The 20,851-nt window shown below is 43.8% G+C and overlaps 1 protein-coding gene across 1 annotated transcript in view; it reads left to right on the forward strand.

Annotated features, from left to right (window-relative positions):
* The window catches only part of hpda (4-hydroxyphenylpyruvate dioxygenase a), a 38,640-nt gene extending 18,605 nt beyond the window's left edge, over positions 1-20,035 (forward strand). Inside the window, exons 6-14 of the mRNA XM_068010251.1 lie at positions 3,352-3,434; positions 10,132-10,221; positions 11,355-11,461; positions 12,060-12,137; positions 13,254-13,416; positions 14,989-15,060; positions 16,473-16,595; positions 18,290-18,406; positions 19,659-20,035. Coding sequence (XP_067866352.1) covers positions 3,352-3,434; positions 10,132-10,221; positions 11,355-11,461; positions 12,060-12,137; positions 13,254-13,416; positions 14,989-15,060; positions 16,473-16,595; positions 18,290-18,406; positions 19,659-19,772 — 947 coding nt within the window. The 3' untranslated portion in view covers positions 19,773-20,035. The remainder of the gene's footprint in view (positions 1-3,351; positions 3,435-10,131; positions 10,222-11,354; positions 11,462-12,059; positions 12,138-13,253; positions 13,417-14,988; positions 15,061-16,472; positions 16,596-18,289; positions 18,407-19,658) is intronic.
* Positions 20,036-20,851: the final 816 nt, after the last annotated feature.

The following is a 20,851-nucleotide window of genomic DNA, read 5'->3' on the forward strand; positions in this document are numbered from 1 at the left end:
CGATAGGTCATGTTGTCACAATGTTGGTCTACTGGGGTACCTTACATGGAGGTACAATGCTGCTGTTTGGGTACCGTTCATATTGTTTCAGTGGTGGGTACACCCTCTATTGATACAACACTTACATCTGCAGCAAAGTCTGTTTTGGAAAACAAGGGTAATTCATGTACCCAGGAGGAAACCATACCATCAGTAGTGTGAACTGAATATTGGCTTATAAAACTGTAGGTCCATTTCTCTAATTCATGTCCCTCATGAGTTTTTTAAATTTGTTTATGGGGTTGTGGGCATAGCTGGCTGGGCCAGCATTTATTGCCCATCCCTAACTGCCCATGAGAAGGTGGTGGTGAGATGCCTTCTTGAACTGATGCAGTCCATGTGGGGTAGGTACACCCACAGTGCTATTAGGAAGGGAGTTCCAGGATTTTGACCCAGTGACAGTGAAGGTACGGTGATATAATTCCAAGTTAGGATGGTGTGTGGCTTGGAGAGGAACTTGCAGGCGGTGGTTTCCCATGTATCTGTTGCCCTTGTCCTTCTAGGTGGCAGAGGTTGCAGGTTTGGAAGGTGCTGTCTAAGGAGCCTTGGTGTATTACTGCAGTGCATCTTGTTGATGGTACATACTGCTGCCATTGTGCATCGATGGCGGAGGGAGTGAATGTTTGTGGATGGGATGCCAATCAAGTGGATTGCTTTGTCCTGGATGGTGCCGAGCTTCTTGAGTGTTGTTGGAGCTGCACCCATCCAGGCAAGTGGAGAGTATTCCATCACACTCCTGACCTGTGTCTAGCAGATGGTGGACAGGCCTTGGGAGTCAGGAAGTGAGTTACTCGCCACAGGATTCTTAGCCTCTGACCTGCTCTTGTAGCCATGGTATTTATATGGCTACTGGAGTTCAGTTTCTGGTCGACGGTAACCCCCAGGATGTTGATAGTGGGGGATTCAGCAATCGTAATGCTGTTCAGTGTCAAGGGAGATGGTTAGATTCTCTCTTGTTAGAGATGGTCATTGCCTGGCACTTGTGTGGAGCGAATGTTACTTGTCACTTATCAGTCCAAGCCTGGTATTGTCCGTGTCTCACTGCATTTCTACATGGACTGCTTCAGTATCTGAGGAGTTGCGAATGGTGCTGAACATTGTCAAATCCTTTCCCTATCTCTACCCCTACTTCCTTTAGCAACCTGGGATGCAGGCCATCTGGACCAGGTTACTTATCCATTCTCAGCATAGCCAGCCTTTCCAGTATATCCTGCCTATCAATTTTCACCCCATCCATTACCTCTACCATTTCTGTTTCTACTGATATTTTCTCAGTGCCCTTTTCCTTAGTAACTACTTTGTATCAGTATTTATTAAGTATTCTAGCCTTGCCTCTCAGCATATATTACTTTTTTTCGTCCCCAATAGGCATCACTCTGCTTCTTACTACCCACTTATTCCTTACATGCCAGTAGAAGATTTTTGGGTTCTCCTTTATGCTAACTGCCATTCTTTTATTCGTTCTTGGGATGTGAGCATCACTGGCAAGGTCAGTATTTATTGCCCATCCCGACTTGCCCTTGAGCAGGTGGTGGTGAGCTGCCTACAACTGAGTTAAGAGTCAACTACCTTTTGGTGTGGGTCTGGAGTCAGACCAGGTAGGGATGACAGATTTCCTCCGCTGAAGAACAGTAGTTAACCAGATGGTTTTTTTAACAACAATCTGGCAGTTTCATGATCATTATTAATGAGACTAGCTTTTTATTCCAGATTTATTAATTAATTGAATTTAAATTCCTCAAGCTGCCGTGGTGTGATTTGAACTCAAGTCTCTGGAGCATTAGTCCAGACATCTGGATTACTAGTTCAGTAACATTATGCTACCATCCCCCATGGCTTGTATCTATTCTCATATTCTCTCTTTGGAAGTCTTATTTTCCCTCTTCACTTACCCTCTCAACTTACTTTACAGATTGGATGTCCAAAATCTGGCATCCTTGGGTCTACTTCGGATTTTCCCGGATTTTAGATATCATGCACCTGCATTATTACATTTAAAAACAAATGCCATTCTGGTCAAAAAAAAAACATGGTAGGAAAAGAAACAATTGGAGAGAAAAAAAATCCATGTCCGTTGATTACTTTTATAGTTTATTACTTTCAAATAGCTTCATAAATCACCTGCTGTTAAAGCACCTAGCTTGCATTTTTCATTAAAAAAACATAGTAAAAAGCACGGCAGACTGCAAACACACTATGCCAAGGACAATACGTGCAATACGCACAGTCATAAACCAGAGCAAGTCCACTCTGGTAGCTTCCAGAAGTGTGGGAGAGATCAATCCTTGCCTCTGGTGTCAACTACAAAGATGTCGAGTTTTCGGACAATTACAGTATTTGGACAGCTGGATTTTGGATGTCCAACCTGTATTTGGCCTGGTTCTCCCTTGAAGAATTCACCCGACATGCATCATACACTCTCTTTTTTTGTTTCATCATATTATGTATCTCACTCATCATCCAAGGAGCCCTGGCTTTGGCTCCCTTACCTTTCGCCCTTGTTGGAATGTACCTAGCTTATACCTGAAACATCTCTTCCTTAAGGAACACCAATGTTCCGTGACATTTTTCCTGTCAAAATTTGGTTCCGTTTTACCCTGGCTAGATCCCCTCTTATCCCATTGAAGTTATTCCTCTTCCAGTTTAGAAGTTCTACTTTAGATTGTTCCTTGCTCTTCTCCATTACTAATCAAAACCTTATGATCCGATGATTCGTGCAGATTTTTTTCTTCGTGGAGTGTGTCTGCCCGCACAGCTCAGTCTGTATCTGCACTGCTGGGTGTCTCTGTGCTGTTTGGTCTGTGCCCGCACTGCTGAGTGTCTCTGTGCTGTTCGGTCTGTGCCCGCACTGCTGGGTGTTTCTGTGCTGTCCGGTCTGTGCCCGCACTGCTGGGTGTCTCTGTGCTGTTCGGTCTGTGCCCGCACTGCTGGGTGTCTCTGTGCTGTCCGGTCTGTGCCCGCACTGCTGGGTGTCTCTGTGCTGTTCGGTCTGTGCCCGCACTGCTGGGTGTCTCTGTGCTGTTCGGTCTGTGCCCGCACTGCTGGGTGTCTCTGTGCTGTTCGGTCAGTGCCTGTACTGTTTGTTTCATATCTGCACTGTTGAATGAATATCAATGCTATTGGTTCTGTATCTGCACTGCTGGCTCCATGTCTGTGCTGCTTGGTCTGTCTCTGGGCTATTCCATTTCTATGTTGCTGTCTTCATGTCTGGGTTGCTTGGTAGTTGTCTGCACCCCTCTGGCTGTGTCTGGTATTTTGCTTCTTGCTCTGCTCTGAGCTGTGTTCTGACAAGTTGTGTTATTTCTACTTTAGAAATATCCGACCATTTAGGGAAACACGGGGATGGTGTAAAGGATATCGCATTCCAAGTGGAAGACTGCAACTTCCTGGTGAAGGTATGAACCAAAAAGAAGCATGAAGTCCATTGGGGGACAGTGTCCTTAGATCCATCAGCAGGAGCATTCTTTTTGGGTTGTACAATATGCACTGGGGCTGGTGTGGGGCAGCGGGGTGGGGGGTAGAATTTTCCTTGGAAGCAGATTCCTGTTACGGTGTTCACCCATTCAGGTTTGAACTGGATCCTGTGGATTCAGGAATAAAAGCAGAAAGTGCTGGAAATACACAGAAAGTCTGGCAACATCTGTGGAGAGAAAAACAAGAGTTAACATTTCAGATCTGTAACCTTTCATCAGAACTGTGGATTCAGGGTTAGTTGCTCAGTAATTTTGATGATTAAGAGGGGGACAGTAAGCAGTGTTGCTTTAGAAAAACAGTGAGTGCCTGTTTAGTTTTCCACACAGGTGCTGTAAAGTGCACAACATTGTTTTAAAAACTCCCCTTCCTCTGCATAATGAACTTGGCTAAATGTGATACACTAAGTGTCCATTACCAGCACGTCCTCACAGGTACAGAATTATGTGACGTGCTGCTGTTCCAGTCACTCTGAGTTAATGATTTCCTTCTGGCTGAGATAGTGGAAACTCGGAGTTCATCATCCTCACACCAGATATTTCTCAATCGTTCTCCAAACAGCTGCCTTCGATCGTGTCCACTCCAGGCCTCTGCCAGTGCAGCTCGAGGTCAGTGTCTGTCCTCATTTCATTTCTACCCTTTCAGGTGCCGCAAACTATTCCCCAGCTGATAGAGTTGGAAGACGGACTTCCCGGCCCCAAGCTAGGTGTCTACTAGCACTATACTGCAGTTGACTGCTCAGAGTGGCAGCTGAGCATCTCTGTGCTGATTCAACTCAAATATTTTATCCTTCCTGTGGGATAAACATATTCTGGATCACCAAGAACCCTGACCTGGGGAATTCCTAAGTGGGCATTCTCCTGTTACTATCATTATTGTGAGGTGTAATACTTACAACAACTTGCATTTATACAATGCCTTTAATATAAACAAATGTCTCAAGTGTTTCATTAATACATGTAAGTTAAAATAGGCACTGAGCCGGGAAGGGAAAGATTACAAGAGGTGACAGGTTGAAGAGATGGGTTTTGAGAAGATTTTAAAAGGTGGAGAGAGAAACTCCCAAGGAGGGTAACCTACAGAATAAGATGCAAATTGGTTAAGGCTCTGATTGAGGAGAGGGTGGGGGCAGGAGGCAGTGGGGAAGCAGGTGGAGGAAAGAAGATACAGAGAGTCAGAGGACTGGAGTCATAGAGAGATACAGCACTGAAACAGGCCCTTCAGCCCACTGAGTCTGTGCCAACCAACAATCACCCATTTATACTAATCCTACATTTAATCCCATATTCCCTATCACATCCCCACCTTCCCTCAATTCTCCTACCACCTACCTACACTAGGGGAAATTTACAATGGCCAATTTACCTATCAACCTGCAAGTCTTTGGTTGTGGGAGGAAACCAGAGCACCTGGCAGAAACCCATGTGGTCACAGGGAGAACTTGCAAACTCTGCACAGGCAGCACCCAGAACTAAACCCAGGTCGCTGGAGCTGTGAGGCTATAGTGCTAACCACTGCGCCACTGTGCTGGTGAGGATATAAAGGTGTGCATGAAGTTAGAGGATGGGGAGCTAGTGTAGGTCAATAAGAGTGAGAGTTCTATGAGAATACAACTAAGTGTGGACATGATACAGTCTTCAGAGTTTTGTACAAGTTGGAGTATATGGAGGGTAGAGAATGGCAAGGAGAATGTTAGACTAATCAACTCTAGACGCATGCATGAAAGTTTTAGTGATAGGGATTGAAGCGGGACAGAGATGAGTAATGTGGAGGTGGAAGTAAGTGATCTTGGTGATGGAGATGATGTGGGGCTTAAAACTTAAGGTTGACCAGGATGCCAAGGTTCTGAGTTGTCTGATTCAGTCTAAGATAGTGGCCAGGGAGCAGATGCAGTCAGTGACAAGGGAGAAGAGTTTGTTACAGGGCTGAAGGCAATGGCTTCAGTCTTCCCAATGTTGAGCTGGAGGAAGTTATGATTCATTCAAGAGTTGATATCAGAAAAGCTGTCTGATAGTGCAGAAGCAGTCAAGGGGTTGAGCAGGGTGGTGGAGAAGTAGAACTGGGTGTAGTGAAAGTTGACTCTGAGCCAGTGTTGCTGAGGGGTAGCATGTAGGTGACAGAGGGATTGATTGCTCACAGTCTGGGCAAGGAAGAGACACCATTCTTGGAGATGTACTGGCTCCATTCAAATAGGTAGGATTGGATACCTGAGGGTCATTTCATGAAGCTCAATGACGGAAGAGAGGCACTGGACAAGGCAATATTGCATTGAATGCTGTGGAAAGGCTGGGGAGAACGAAGAGTGACAATACACGACGTTCTGGGTTCAGAGGATGTCATGTGTGATTTTAGCTGATGCTATTTGGTGCTGCATAAACTCAGTATTTAAACTGTAAACTAGATCATCAGAAAAAGTTACTTTTTGTTTTAGTGGTTAGTTAGTCTATTGTGTTTGGTGTTGACCTACATAGTATAATGTTAAACTCAGATGTACAAGACCTTAAACAGTGTGGAATGCAATGGGTTCCCCTGAAGATGTTCAGTGTGTCATAACTGCAATCCAAAGCCTCATCTAGGAACCAGCATTGAGATTATAGAGCGGCTGGATTTCACTCACTTATGTGCCCCTATCACATTGAGCCCTGTTTTCAGAATCCAGCTTTATTGCCTTTCTGATTTCCGATAATGAAATTGCTTTCAGAAATCTTAGGTAGCCAGTGTCCAACTTATCCACTTCGAATAACAAGGTACCAATCTCTTGCTAGAAGTGTACTGGTAAATATCAGCTTCACACTTGGTTACCAGAGAATGGGAAAGCAAAAGAACACTATGGAGGCAATGCAATCCCAGGTTTGTAGCAGCCTAAAGAACAAAGTTTGGCACTGACATGTTGCACCATGGACACTTGACAAAATTGACTCAGTCAAGGACATGGGGCAATTAATCTGTATATAAAGCATACAGCCAATTTAATGACATCAAAACACAGTCTGATTTAAAACACATTTCTCCCTATAAATAAAGTAGCTATGCATACAAACATCAGTGGACAGCAGCACAACTGTATTAGCTAGCTAGCTACACCATGTCACAGGGTGATAGATGGACCTTATCGGATGACCGCTGTGTCAGGAATGCAAATTCATCCAATAAAGCATGAAACTCAAGAACAGGATTGTTATTGTGGTTATTGAGGTGAGACATTAGAAAAAATTAGCAATAGGAAGATTGACCATTTCTCACACTGCTGTTGTCATAAGACAATTTAACCCATAGTCAATGTTTGTGCAACTTCTCCATCTGCTTGTAATATGTGTCTGAAGATGGGCAGCCAACAAAAGGGCAGTGATCTCCAAATCAGGAGGATTTTATAGGGTGAAGCAGATGGTACTTCAGAACAGTCATGTAAAATGGAAAAGCAGAGTGGGACAGGAAGGGACAAAGAGATTAACAGCACGTAGCCAAGACTAGTTTATTCATCTTGACAGGCTGTTAAAACTAGGTCCTGGATTCTAAAATGCAGAAACAACAGCATCTCTTATGGACAAAATGTCAATTACTCACCAAAGCTGGTGACAAAATTAGATAAACACAATTACAGATAAAGAGCACCCTTCAGTTCCTCCAATAAAGCGATTTTCTTAAGTTCATTTATATCTATGTCTCAGTCTATCACTGTCGATTCCGATTCAGTTGACAAGATAATTATTGACAAAAAGCTTTTCTGCAAGTAGTTGAGTGGTTGTTACTGCATGTATTATTCAGTTACAAAATGTTTAGTCATTATCTGTAAGATTGTACTCCAGACTAACCAATTTATGTCCAAACCAAATCTACTACCCTTTAGCAAAGGTGAACTTTTAACATAATGTAATTACATGATACAGACAACTTTCAAATGACATTCGCCACTTAGGTTATATGCCCTCAAAATGGATAGTAAATGATGCACATTACAGATCTTTGACATACTTGTAAAATTTGTCCTTTAATCCAATTCGCAGCAAAAAAAAATCAGTTAATGACTGTTTCTAACATGGCCATGGAAACATAATAAATTTTTACTGTGTCTTCCCTGACAGTTTTTAAAATGGTAAATACAGCATAGATTTTGTTAAGGAATTGTAGACAGTTCATCATAGATTAAGGTTTATTAAAACTATCTGTTACATTGTATTTACTAACTATAGTACATGTGTCAGCAGCATCCTGTTTTTGCCAATATCACTCAACCCCAATACATCGTACTTTTGTATTCATGAGGAACTTATAGTGCTGACTTCTGGAGATTCCTTGGATTTTCTTGCCTATTTTCCAAAGAATACAAGTTCTGGAACAATGTGATTCCAAAGGGATAGCAGCGGAATTGCGACATTTATGTAGAAATAAAAGTCCAGCAACTTTCAACATGTCACTGAGCCTGTGTCCCAAGCGAAAGTAATCTGTGCGAGAACACAGAAATTGAGACATTCCCTAAGTGACTTTTGCTACCATTAAAATGAGTTTACATTTAAACTTGTGTTTTAAAATAACCCAGCTGCTAGCTTATTTTAGAACACAAGGTTAAAAGCTTGAAGCAGGGGTGTCCAACCTTTTTGCATTGGGGGCCTCATTACAATTTTTGTCTTATATTGGGGGCCAGTGAGACAATTTTAGAAAGATAAAGACATTAAAAATGTATTTTACTATTCATCAAAACAATAAATGTGTATTTTTGTGAAAAAGCTTTAAACAAGAAGACCAATGTATTGACTTACTTTCTGGTCACTATGTTGGACACTGATTTAGTGAGATACCTAGCATTTTTTTTGCTTGCACAAGTAAACAATGTTTGCCCGCAGACTTCTTGTAGCCATGTGCAGTATTCTGAATAGATGTCCATCTGTCAGGAGTGATCCTGATCGCTCTCTTTCCTTCCACTCTCTGTCTCTGTTTGTCCCTCCGCTGTGTTGTCCCCCCACTTGGTGTTGTCCTCCTACTTGGTGTTGTTCCCCCCTCTCAGTTTTGTCCCCCCCTCTCTCTGCCTCCCTTTCTCTTTCACTCTCCTCTCTCTGCCTCCCTCTAGCTCTCTCCTCTCTCTGTCTCCCACCACATCCCCCAACAGATGCAGAGAGTGGGAATTCTCAGTTGAGCAGTTTTGTGGTGGTCCGTGTTTTAAAAAGATCGTAGCCGTCAGTTTCACAGCTGAGAGCTGCCGACATTGGGAACAGCGATTTCCAAACTTCGGACAGATTCAGTGTCTTCTGGCGGGTTCTGATTTTTTTCAAAAAGCCTGCCAGAAAACCACGAACTTGTCAGAAGTTTGGAACCACTGTTCCCGATGTTGGCACCTGTCAGCTGTGAAACTGACGGCTGCGATATTTTAAAAGTCAGACTGGTCTGGAAGAAAAGCCAATGGGAAATTTCTCATCCTTGAAATTATCAGTCACGGACCTCAACATTTTCCACCATGGACACTGGTGTCAAGAAGGCATACGGCATGCTTGCCTTCATCGGTCGGGGCATAGAGTATAAAAATTGGCAAGTCATGTTGCAGCTGTACAGAACCTTAGTTAGGCCACACTTAGAATATTGCGTGCAATTCTGGTCGCCACACTGCCAGAAGGAGGTGGAGGCTTTGGAGAGGGTACAGAGGAGGTTTACCAGGATGTTGCCTGGTCTGGAGGGCATTAGCTATGAGGAGAGGTTGGAAAAACTCGGATTGTTTTCACTGGAACGACGGAGGTGGAGTGGCGACATGATAGAGGTTTACAAAGTTATGAGCGGCATGGACAGAATGGATAGTCAGAAGCTTTTTCCCAGGGTGGAAGAGTCAGTTACTAGGGGACATAGGTTTAAGGTGAGAGGGGCAAAGTTTAGAGGGGATGTGCGATGCAAGTTTTTTACACAGAGGGTGGTGAGTGCCTGGAACTTGTTGCCAGGGGAGGTGGTGGAAGCAGATACGATAGCGACGTTTAAGAGACATCTTGACAAATACATGAATAGGAAGGGACTAGTGGGATATGGGCCCCGGAAGTGCAGAAGGTGTTAGTTTAGGCAGGCATCAAGATCGGCGCAGGATTGGAGGGCCGAATGGCCTGTTCCTGTGCTGTCCTGTTCTTTGTTCTTTGTGTGAGGATTGCCTTGACTGTCATGCTATTGAAGCCATTTTAGAGTCAGAGAGTCATTTTGGACAATTCAATCACTTAGAGCAAGCTATTGTCCTAGCTGGACTTCTTGTTAGACTTTCCATCTCCACTTCAATCTCCTGGTATTTCAGATGTAAACTTCAGTGGCCATCTTGGCTGTTAGTTTTTTTAAAAAGTTACTGTGGGATTTTTTTTCCGATTAATAGTCTAAAGTAAGTTTCCAACCAATGAAATTAATATTTCTCATTTGATATATAGGTTTTCTTGATACTCTCTTATCTGTTTGTCTCTGTCTCTCCACTGTCTTTCTCCTAGAAGCTGTGCTTTGCAGGAGTTAGCTGTTGAGGTGAATTATTCACTCAGACTCAGTGCCAGCATCAATCTGTCTCATTTAGAGTTCTTTAATCTGAATTACTGCTGATACATATTGGTGTTGGATATGGTTGAGTGGGGAGGGACTGAGACTGATGATATTTTACTTATGTATTTGTAGAAAGCAAAGGAGCAGGGAGCCATTATTGTGAAGGAGCCATGGATTGAGGAGGATAACTATGGCAAAGTGAAGTATGCCATTCTGAAAACTGTAAGTATTGCAGCAAATTCCTGGCCCCATCCTGGTCAATTCCTTCAAGAATATTGCTTCAACAGTAAGCACACACTCAAGCTCCCACAATCCCACTGTCATACTGATCCAGTGGTCCTGGGAGAGGGAGGGGGAACCAAAACAGGCATGGGTTCCCATTCATGGTGACTGTCGAGCGATTCCTGCTGGGAAGAGTGTTGGGTTGTGGAGTGAGGGCAGGAAAAGGCTCAACAGCGATCCCGCCACAGTGAAATATTCTGCTGACACTCACCGCCTAGGTCACAGGAGGAACTGTCACTCTGGGTGAGGTACTGGTGGGCTGCCAGCAGGCACAAATCTCTAACCCAGTGATATTCTTGATAACTTCAGGACAGGAAGGGAGAAAAAAGGTAAAATAATTACATACACTATGTTACTTTAAAGTCTAGTTTACTGTATGAAACGGGGAATGGTTTATCCACCCCAGCCTGGTATGGTTTTACTGGATCAATCTAGTCCAGGTCTGAGTGAAGCTTAGTGACATCTGCAAAAAAACAAGGACAGAAACCATTTCCAGAACATAGTGGGTTTCTAAGTGTCCACAGGTCTGATTTAACCACCAATGAGGCAGCAGCATTCAATTCTTCCAAAGCACCAGGCCCATGAAACTCAAACAGGGCAAATTGGCAAATGAAAAGTAAACACAAGTTGGACTGAGTTGCTTCAACTTTGTGGGACTACGGCCTACAACTAGGCACCCTGGGTTATTTTAATAAAATCTTAAAGTTTAATGTTACATTCAGTTATAATACTACACTCACTCTGAACTCTACTCTCTTGTTCCTTCAAAGCGCCAAGTACCCTGTCCTACACACTCTTCCTCTTCACTGTGTTGAAATCTAGATTTATTGCACAATTACAGGATCTCAAAGGTACGGAATTCCTCACCACCTTAGACTTTCCTTTTCCTTACAGTCCGCAGGCTTTGGGTCACCTCATCATTACTTCCTGATTTGCATATCTTTCCTCTTACCTTTTTCAACATTGACGATTCCCACACTTTGAGCCTTGACCATTTAACTAAGTCTCTGAATCCGAAGATCATGAACAGCATAGTGTGGTTCTAACTTATTTTGCTCTGTTCTTGCTTTCAGTACGGGGATACAACACACACCTTTGTTGAGTATCTGGGTCCTTACTGTGGCCTTTTCCTGCCTGGATACAAGGAGCCTCTCTTCAGGGATCCACTCCTTCCCAAACTGTGAGTGGATCAATACATTTGGAAGCTTTTACTTTAGGACAGATTTTAGAGGACTGTACAAAAGATTGGGGCATCAGCAAAGCAGGACTCCAGCAACCTATAAGAGCTGCTCTCCCATTTCCTCTGGAGGGCACTTGACCCTTACTCAGCATGTTGAAGGCTGTGTTTCTGGTACTTCCAATGGTTGGTGCTAACATGTGTCCAAAGACTGTGCTGCAGCATATTAGGAGCTAGTAGCACGACCCATTCTTGTCTTCTGTTTACTCATATCCCAAACCAGGCTCATTTCAAGCCCTCCTAATATATACAGTGCAATATGGCTGGAGCAGACTATAAGGTGAAAGGTCAGCCAGTCAGAGAAGGTTACCACAGCTGAAATTAAACAGTGCACAGTAGTTACAAATGTTTTGTGAATGGCCATTATCCCAGCCAGTGCCTCATTCTCAGGAATACTGTAACACACAGCGGAGTACAGTTGTATGCTGTGTATACTGTACTTGGATGAGATACTTATGTATATTACAGACTGTGCACTTTATGAAATGATGGTTCCTTGATTGCTGCTTGCATTGCTTTGATATTTATCTCTCTGTTCCAGGCCCTCTGTGTGTCTGAATTTCATTGACCACATTGTGGGAAACCAGCCAGATGATGAGATGGTGCCTGTTGTAGAGTGGTATGAGCCAGTTTTTCATATACAGTCAAAGCACATCTGCTGTTTTATCCCCGTAATCAAAAATTGTTGTAAACCCCATACAGGGAAGGGTGGTCTGAGACCCAGTCTCTTGTGGTGAGCGTGGGGTGGTTTAGACGTGGATTCTACACAGCATGGGGTAACCGCACCAACACTGACAATTCGCATTTATATAACTTTTAATGTAGAAAAAACATTCCAAACCACTTCACAGAGACATAAGAGAAATAGATGTCAAGCCATTGGTTTGTGTGTGTGTGTGTTGGGGGGTGGGTGGGAGTGGCATGGGGGATTAGGTTTTATTGTTAGTTTTAAAGCAAGAGAGGTGGAGAGCTTTAAGGAGGGAATCGCAGAGCTTACGACCTGGGCAGCTGAAGACACAGCCACTAATAATGGGGAAAATGGTAGGTGGGGGTGGGGGGGTTCGCGGGGGGATGTACTAGTTGTGGACAGTCTGTTTGAACTGGAGACAGTGGACAAAGAGGGCAATGGAATTGGCGGTGAGGGAACAGAGCTTGTGTCAGGGCCAAAGACAATGGTTTCAATCTTCCCAATATTTTTCTGAAGGGCAATGTGGCATTTGAAATGGGTGTGTAATAGTCTGGGATGTGAACTCCAAAAAATGAGAGTGCTGCAGTCAAGATGCAGGCCACGCTTGATCATGGACCCCCCATACAATAATGGTGGGGCAATCTGACTTATGAACTCCAAGTGGTTTGGGTCACAGATCCCATACAGCAAGGCTAGGCAGTTTGGATTATACAGTCCTGTGTTCTGGTATATTGACATCAATCAGCGTAAGATCCTGTGCATTCAAAGAATCCAATACATGCACATAGAATGACCACAGGAAACATATAGCAAAGCCAGGAGCAGCAGCCTGAAAGCAGAGAGTCCAGTACACACTCGCACATCAGAGGGAAACTCTGTGTCGAGTGGTCAAGTACATTATTCTTTGCAAACGCTGCATTTTGGAGAAGATCAGAGACCAGAGACTTTACCCCTCCCTTAAAGTACTGTTGCCTGTAGCTGTAATGTTGAATTTTGTGTTCCAAAGTGACTGTGACTCAGTAACATGAACCCTGACCGTTTTCTCAGGTACCAAAAGTGTCTGATGTTTCACCGGTACTGGTCAGTGGATGACAAACAGATGCACACTAGTTACAGCGCCTTGCGCTCCATTGTCGTGGCCAACTACGAGGAGACCATCAAAATGCCCATCAACGAGCCAGCAGCAGGAAAGAAAAAATCCCAAATCCAGGTGCGAGCACCACTCATTGCCTTGTCAGCAATTTCCTCTTTGACACACACTAACCCGCACCAATGCCTGAACTTTCAGTATAGTCCGAGGGGGCCACTTTCTGCCAGGGAACGGCAGGGGGGGGTGGGTGGGTGGAGAGGGGAAGGAAAAAAACTGGGATAGATTGGAAGTTGGATGGGACAAGCTGGGAATGGCTACCTGGTGTAGAATTAGATAAAATAAAATTGAAAATCTCACTATGTGTGAGTCACAGTATTAAATGGAAAGGCTGGGCTTAGGTTTTATAATCAGAATTATGGGGACTGATTTTCATCTACTTAGCCCTCTGATTTGGTGCAGTAATCGTATTGGAAACATTAGGGAAACAGTTCCGCCAGATTCCTGCTGGATTTAGGCCCTGCCCTATCTTTCGGTTGGGCTTGGAATGGGCATCTGATGCTCCCTCCCAAAGCAGACAGATGCTTCATTACCAATATAAAAGCAGGCAAGGAGGGTAATGCACCATTTTCTGAGCTATAGACATGCTGGATGCTGAGTCTCTAACATGCCCATGAAAACCTGGTGGGGCAGAGACATCAGTTGTATTTGCAGGTGGGCTTAGATTTTAAAGGCAAGTGTGATAGGTATTTTAAAGGCCATTGTTGTGCTTGTGTTCCAACTGGCTTTAGTCTTTTATGAGCCTTTGTGCTAATTGCTGTTATTCATTTATTTTGCCTCTAGCTCCCTTTTTTGGCACTAGAGGGTTTGCCATCAGGAATCCTTTGAGCTGACAGGTTTGGAGGAAAAAGGGGACCAGCAGCAGGTGTCAGACAGGTCAGGTGCTCTGTGCCCTCTCGCTTGCACCCACTCCTCATCCTTACATCTGCAGAGAGGGGTATCATCCCACATTGGCAGAGGTTTATGGTGGAGGCTTGTGTTTCCCAATAACGGTTGCAGCAGCAGACCTTCAAAGGCATCACAATGTGTTCTGACTGCCTGTCTAATCCTAATACTGTAAGGTTTTTCAGCAGCACCCAGGTCCTGAACACACATGAAGCAAGACATGCAGGGTGATCAAGAGCTAGCATTACTTGTTTGGTTGCATCTGCCAAGATGCCAGCAACCACTTCTGTAAGCCCTGGAAAACCTACATTGGAATGACTGAAGGAATCCTCCCCCTTGGATCTGGGTCAGCAGAGGGGAAGATGTTGAGCTCTGCCATCTGCTGCAAGAACACAATTCAATTTGTTGCTTGCATGTGTGCAGGGACAGTCTTCGTCAGCAGTGGCCTGCAAGTTGGCTGCACTGTTCTGTGGGTATGCTGCAGGGCTCACCTATGGGATGGTGATATGGAATGGCACAGAGGAAAACTCTGCTCACAAACTTCCCATGCAGCACCACCATTATACAGTGTGTGGTAAGGGATGGCAATGTCTAATATGTAGAGTGTGAAAGGTATGGCAGTACCTATTATGCAGTGTGATAAGGAATGTCAGTGTTAGGCAATGAAACACATTGTGGCTCCACAGTGTTTGAGATGGGAGCACCTGGTAGATTGGTTGAATGATTTCTCTCATTTCCATCCTTTTCTAGGAGTACGTAGATTACTATGGTGGACCCGGAGTTCAGCACATCGCTCTTAACACCTCTGATATCATTCAGTCTGTAAGTCACATGGTTCCATTTCCATCTTAGTCCTCAGTTCATCTAATGCAGCCCCAATGTGATCATTGTATACTTTGTATCATGTACATCTGGAGGCAAATACAGACTAAACTTGTCTAATGACAGACTCTCCCTGATAGTTGTTCGATGGTAAAGATGGACCCACTGAACATTTGTATCAGAATGTATTAGCAACAAGAAGCTGTGGCTTTATGATTGGTTTTGCTCTGTATTGGCCCTTGTTCTACTGGCGCTAGATAGGGCAACCCATTAAAAACCACTCCCCACTGGCTGCAATTCCAATATTAGCCACTAAAACAATTCTAAGACATACTAAATCATACAAAGCTGTACAGTATTAGAGAGCTTCACAGCATTCATAATCCATTAGCCTTACCTGGAATCTAGTAACGTTGGTCAACAGCCATAGAAAGACCTAACCCAATCATGCATGTTTGATAACCACAGAGCTGGAATGATGTATATTCCAGAATTGCAGAGTGGCATCTAATTGAAGGACTTGATGCTTTACGGATCTACCACCCACTGGTGCTGACAATTTCTTATTTTGCTCCCAACCTCTTCACTATGGAGAGACATGAGCAAAACCATCCTTATGTCCCTTCCCTGTTACAGGGGGCAAGAGCATTTCAGACACTGGAGGTGATATTTGTTTTGGGCAATAGTGGATTTGCCACCAGTTTTACATTCCACCTGATGCAAAAGAATATAAACAGGCTAATGATTCTCTACCCCGAATACCCTCTCCCTCACTGTGTAGCATCCTGTCTATATCGACAGGTGGCGCTCTTGCACTTTGTATAGGCATTTTTAAAATATGTAAACAAACACATCACCCTCTGCTGGCAGCAGCTAGAACACAGACCATTCTGAGCCTCTCCCATCTCACCACTGTACTTTAAACCTAGAATAAAGTCAGACACTTCTGACAGAACAATTACAGGGATGCCACTTGCACTGTGGTGCCTTGTCTCAGTGGCCATTTTTCATGTATGAACTGAGAGAGTGTGTGTTTGTTAGTTATCTAACTGTGAGTCATTACAGCTCAGGAGGAGGCCATTTGGTCCATCAAGTCCATTCCAGCTCTCTGTAGAGTAATTCACACAGTCCCATTACTTCATTCTATTCCTGTAGCTCTGCAAATTTATTTCCCTTAAGTATCTATATCACCTTCTGAAATCACAAATTGTGTGAAGAGCCAGTGATAATATGACTGTCCCCCAGTACCTATCCCTCAAATCGTGTGACTGTGCACCTCCACCATCTTGGACTGTACTATGATGCAGTGATTCTGTTACCATCCTTACAATCGTTTAATGGTACTTCCAATTATCAAAGGATGAGAGCTGTGGTTTTATGCATCATTGATTACTATTCCCATCTGTTGGCAGATTATAAGTTTAAAAAGCCGTGGGATGGAGTTCCTGAATAGCCCAGACTCCTACTATGATCAGCTGAAAGAAAAATTAAAGACTGCAAAAATCAAGGTGAAAGAGGACCTTAAGAAGTTACAGGTACGTCTTCAAAGACAGATTCCAGATCTCTTAGTGCAGAGACTAAATATAATGCACAGCCAAACAACTAAACAGGCAACCCCGGCAATGGGGAAATCATCTCCCATCAAAGCATCAAACATGTATTAGGTTTCAATAAAAGGAACTGTGTACGCAGACAGGTACATGCCCTCAATAGTGCTTATATTACAGCAGTGTCCATGGAGGCAAGGCCTACAATGGAAAGCAAGCCCGTAATACAAAGAAAGCAACACTGCTGCCTCACGAAGGAACATTATCCCCTGCCACCAGGGTTAAAGTGCCACTGGTGATGAATGGAAATGGCTTCATTTCCAGCCGTACGTCCAATTTTTTTCCAGCAGTAGCTGGGCTGAAAATTCAACTTTTGAGCCAATTCATGTCTATTATTAATTTTCATTGAACCGTCAGTCACACGTTGACAAAAATAGTCCCTAAAAACTTTGCAAAGGTTTCACATTATTGATTTCTGCTTTAACAGGACAAATTGTTCTTTGTGTTCCCACAACGGTCATGAAGAAGTAAAAATAAACCCATGTCTATTTTAAGCTCCCTGGGTCACACACCATTGCTGAATTGGTGCCTGTAGCCCTGACTTTATATTCTAGTGGTAAAGAAGTTATGCAATGCCAGAGCCAACAGTCCTGGGAGTATAGGCTCTCTCTGTGGAAATGCCCAGCTGCTTCTTGGCACCTGTCAGAATCTGCACATCTAACACCCCAACCTCAACTTGAACTTGATTCCTGTGAGCAATCAACACCCTCTGATGCATATCATTGACAGAGGAAGACCTTCTAACTTAGCTGTATGTCCAAATGCACAGATCCATACCAACATTAGCTAAAACAGTAGAATACAAGTTTGAGTAAGTAATGATCACACTTTATAATGCTTCACTCTCACCACAATACGATCACCTGTCTGCAGTACTGTTTGTTAGGACATGAGGCTATTGGGAAATGTAGTTGAAAAGGAAGGTAGAAAAATTGCCTCATTCAATAGGTGATGGTGACAATGGAGTAGATTTTGAGGAATCCCACCCTGCTGAAATGGAATAACATCCCAATAATGGTATCCCGTCCCTTCCTGCCATCACTGTAGACATCGCATGCTTACCCAGGCCTAATGTTAAGTGGCCAGATTGCCAGCCTGAGTCATGTGTTAGGCCCATTTAAAATGTAAATGGAGTTTGATGATGTATACAGGATCCCATTTGCCATTTTAGGAGAGTAGTGGATGGAGTACAAATATCAGCTTGTAATTTGGCCAAAAAGGAGTCAATAGGTAAATTACTGTTCATTTTTGTGAAGCAGGAAACAGAAGGAGTCCTCCTCATGGTGACACCAAACCAACATGGGGCACTGCTGCTCCAGATCCTCCCCCTCCATTTTACCTGCCCTATGGATGCCTGAAGACTCTCAGTGTTGCTCACCTGAGATTGTGGCAGGCCAGAGCAGGCTGGCTACTCTGTGGCTCTTGTTTTCCATCCACAGCCTGCCAGATGAATGCTAAAGTAGACCGGGTCTGCTACTGGGACTAGCGTACAGGTTATCACTCTGAGCAATGAGTCTAGAATAAGTAGAATAACTTATTTTTGTCTATAGTACTGTTAATAGCTGTTGGTGAGAGTGTGTGCAACATAGAAACTGTTCATTGTGTGTCACTGTCTGTAACAGGAGCTAAAGATTCTTGTGGATTTTGATGAGAAAGGCTATCTGCTGCAGATCTTCACCAAACCTGTCCAAGATAGGCCCACACTCTTCCTGGAGGTCATACAGAGATATAATTGCAACGTGAGTAAAGTACAGCTGCACATTAGTATTCTTTACCTGTAAAGATGTGCATTATTGTGTCTTACCCCCCTCAAATACATATTGCAATCCCCCCACCTCTACTTACTGTGTTGCTGTACATCTACATCCAGTTTGTGAATATGCAAATTAATGCTACAAATGTTCGTTATGAATTACTTACCTTTATAAACAGTATAGTCATGTCTGTCCCTAAACAATCATTTTCTTTTGCAATCTCATTCCTTCGATGGAACAGCTGCAAAAGTTGACCTTTCTCAACTTCCTTGAATGTTCAGGCTGCACCACGACCACACTCGTCGCCCGCAATCAAGGGGCCGATGATCTGTGCATAGTCACGGGGCTGGAGGCTTTCAGTAATCATAGTGAGACTCCAACCATTCATTGAGTTTTAACTTAGACCCTTGTGTAGTGATACAATGTGGATACCTGTATATTGAACCAGGGACAATGTCCCAATTGTAGACACTATCACAAATAACTGATTGTGCTCTCAAGGTCCTTAGCACAGCTGCAAGAAAGTTACCCACAGGTCCACCCCATTCTGTGCCCGTGCCATACCAGACCATAAATATTTTCTTCTTCTGAAGTTGTTGACTGTTGTGGAGATATGTTTTTCTGAATATTAGCAGACCCTCCAGTACCACACCCATGTGGCCATGCTTCAGGTGAGAGACCAGACAATGAGTGGGAACTATCAGCTGAGCCCCATCCAACACATCTACACACTTCCTAGCAGTGGGTCACTGGATAACCAGCAGGAGCAAGAAGCTGCTGATTTATAAAAATGGGAGCCAATTGTGGCACCCTGCCTGTAAACGATAAATGACTACGTAACAGGGAGTGAACCTCAGCCTTCTGGCTTTTAGAGTTTGGTGCTTTTACCCACTAAACCATTGTTGGGAAGAGGGTTGAAGCCTAAATCAATGCCAGGTCACTACACCTGGCTGTGACTGTCAACTGATTTAATAAAACAAGTGAAAAATAAATGTGCAAATACTACAAACTGATGGACAGACCTGACCTGATAATAATCAATGACTCATGCAGACTTCAGTAACACAAGATATTCATTATTGCTGCACTGTGGAATTGCCATCAAGTTGCAGATTGGGACAGAGTACAGATGCAGTTCTCCTGCCCTTTTCATCAATGATACTGTTCCATTCATGTATTGTGAACATCATCTTTGACTAACAATGTGCATCTTTGACGTGATTCCTTTTTTTTGCAGGGCTTTGGGGCTGGAAACTTCAAGTCATTGTTTGAAGCTATTGAACACGATCAGGATGCAAGGGGAAACCTTACTGTTTACACAAATGACAACAAAAAACAGCCATTTTATTGAAATAACTGGCCAGCAAATCATGGAACCTGCTGAGAAAGAGCACTTCTGTACCGAGGAACTCATCTTCTTCAGCCTTTCCTTCATCCTACAGTTTTTAGGAACTTAAACACAAGCTTGCTGCCACCTAATTACAATTTTTAATTCATCTTTCTTAAACCTACACCCACAGACAAAGCAAAGGCAACACACCCATCCCCTATCATACAATGTCTGAATTTAACCCATGAAATGAGTGCATTTAATAAATATGACCACCTACCTGATTAATTGGTGATGGTGACTGTTATTCAAATTTTTTAACTTTGACGATAGGGATGGATTTGGAGACCAGGAGCACCCAATTTTTTGTGTTTCCCTGAACCGGTAAGATTGGAGCATGGCATTTTGGTGGTATAAACAATGACCCTCTGTTCTGTCCAGCCTGTCGCACACAATTTTGATACCTTATTATTCATTCATGGGATGTAGGCGTCACTGGCCAGGCCAGCATTTATTGCCCATCCCTAATTGCCCTTGAGAAGGTGGTGGTGAGCTGCCTTCTTGAACCGCTGCAGTCCATGTGAGGTAGGTATACCCACAGTGCTGTTAGGTAGGGAGTTCCAGGATTTTGACCCAGTGATAGTGAAGGAACGGCGATATAGTTCCAAGTCAGGATCGTATGTAACTTGGAGGGGAACTTGCAGGTGGTGGTGTTCCCATGCATTTGCTGCCCTGGTCCTTCTAGTTGGTAGAGGTTGCGGGTTTGGAAGGTGCTGTCTAAGGAGCCTTGGTGCGTTGCTGCAGTGCATCTTGCAGATGGTACACACTGCTGCCACTGTACGTCGGTGGTGGAGGGAGTGAATGTTTGTAGATGGGTTGCCAATCAAGTGGGCTGCTTTGGCCTGGATGGTGTCGTGCTTCTTGAGTGTTGTTGGAGCTGCACCCATCCAGGCAAGTGGAGCGTATTCCATCACACTCCCGACTTGTGCCTTGTAGATGGTGGACAAGCTTTGGGGAGTCAGGAGGTGAGTTACTCGCCTCAGGATTCCTAGCCTCTGACCTGCTCTTCTAGCCACGGTATTTATATGGCTACTCCATTT

This window comes from Heterodontus francisci, chromosome 30 (genome assembly GCF_036365525.1).
Source record: "Heterodontus francisci isolate sHetFra1 chromosome 30, sHetFra1.hap1, whole genome shotgun sequence".
NCBI classification, from domain to species: Eukaryota; Metazoa; Chordata; class Chondrichthyes; order Heterodontiformes; family Heterodontidae; genus Heterodontus; species Heterodontus francisci.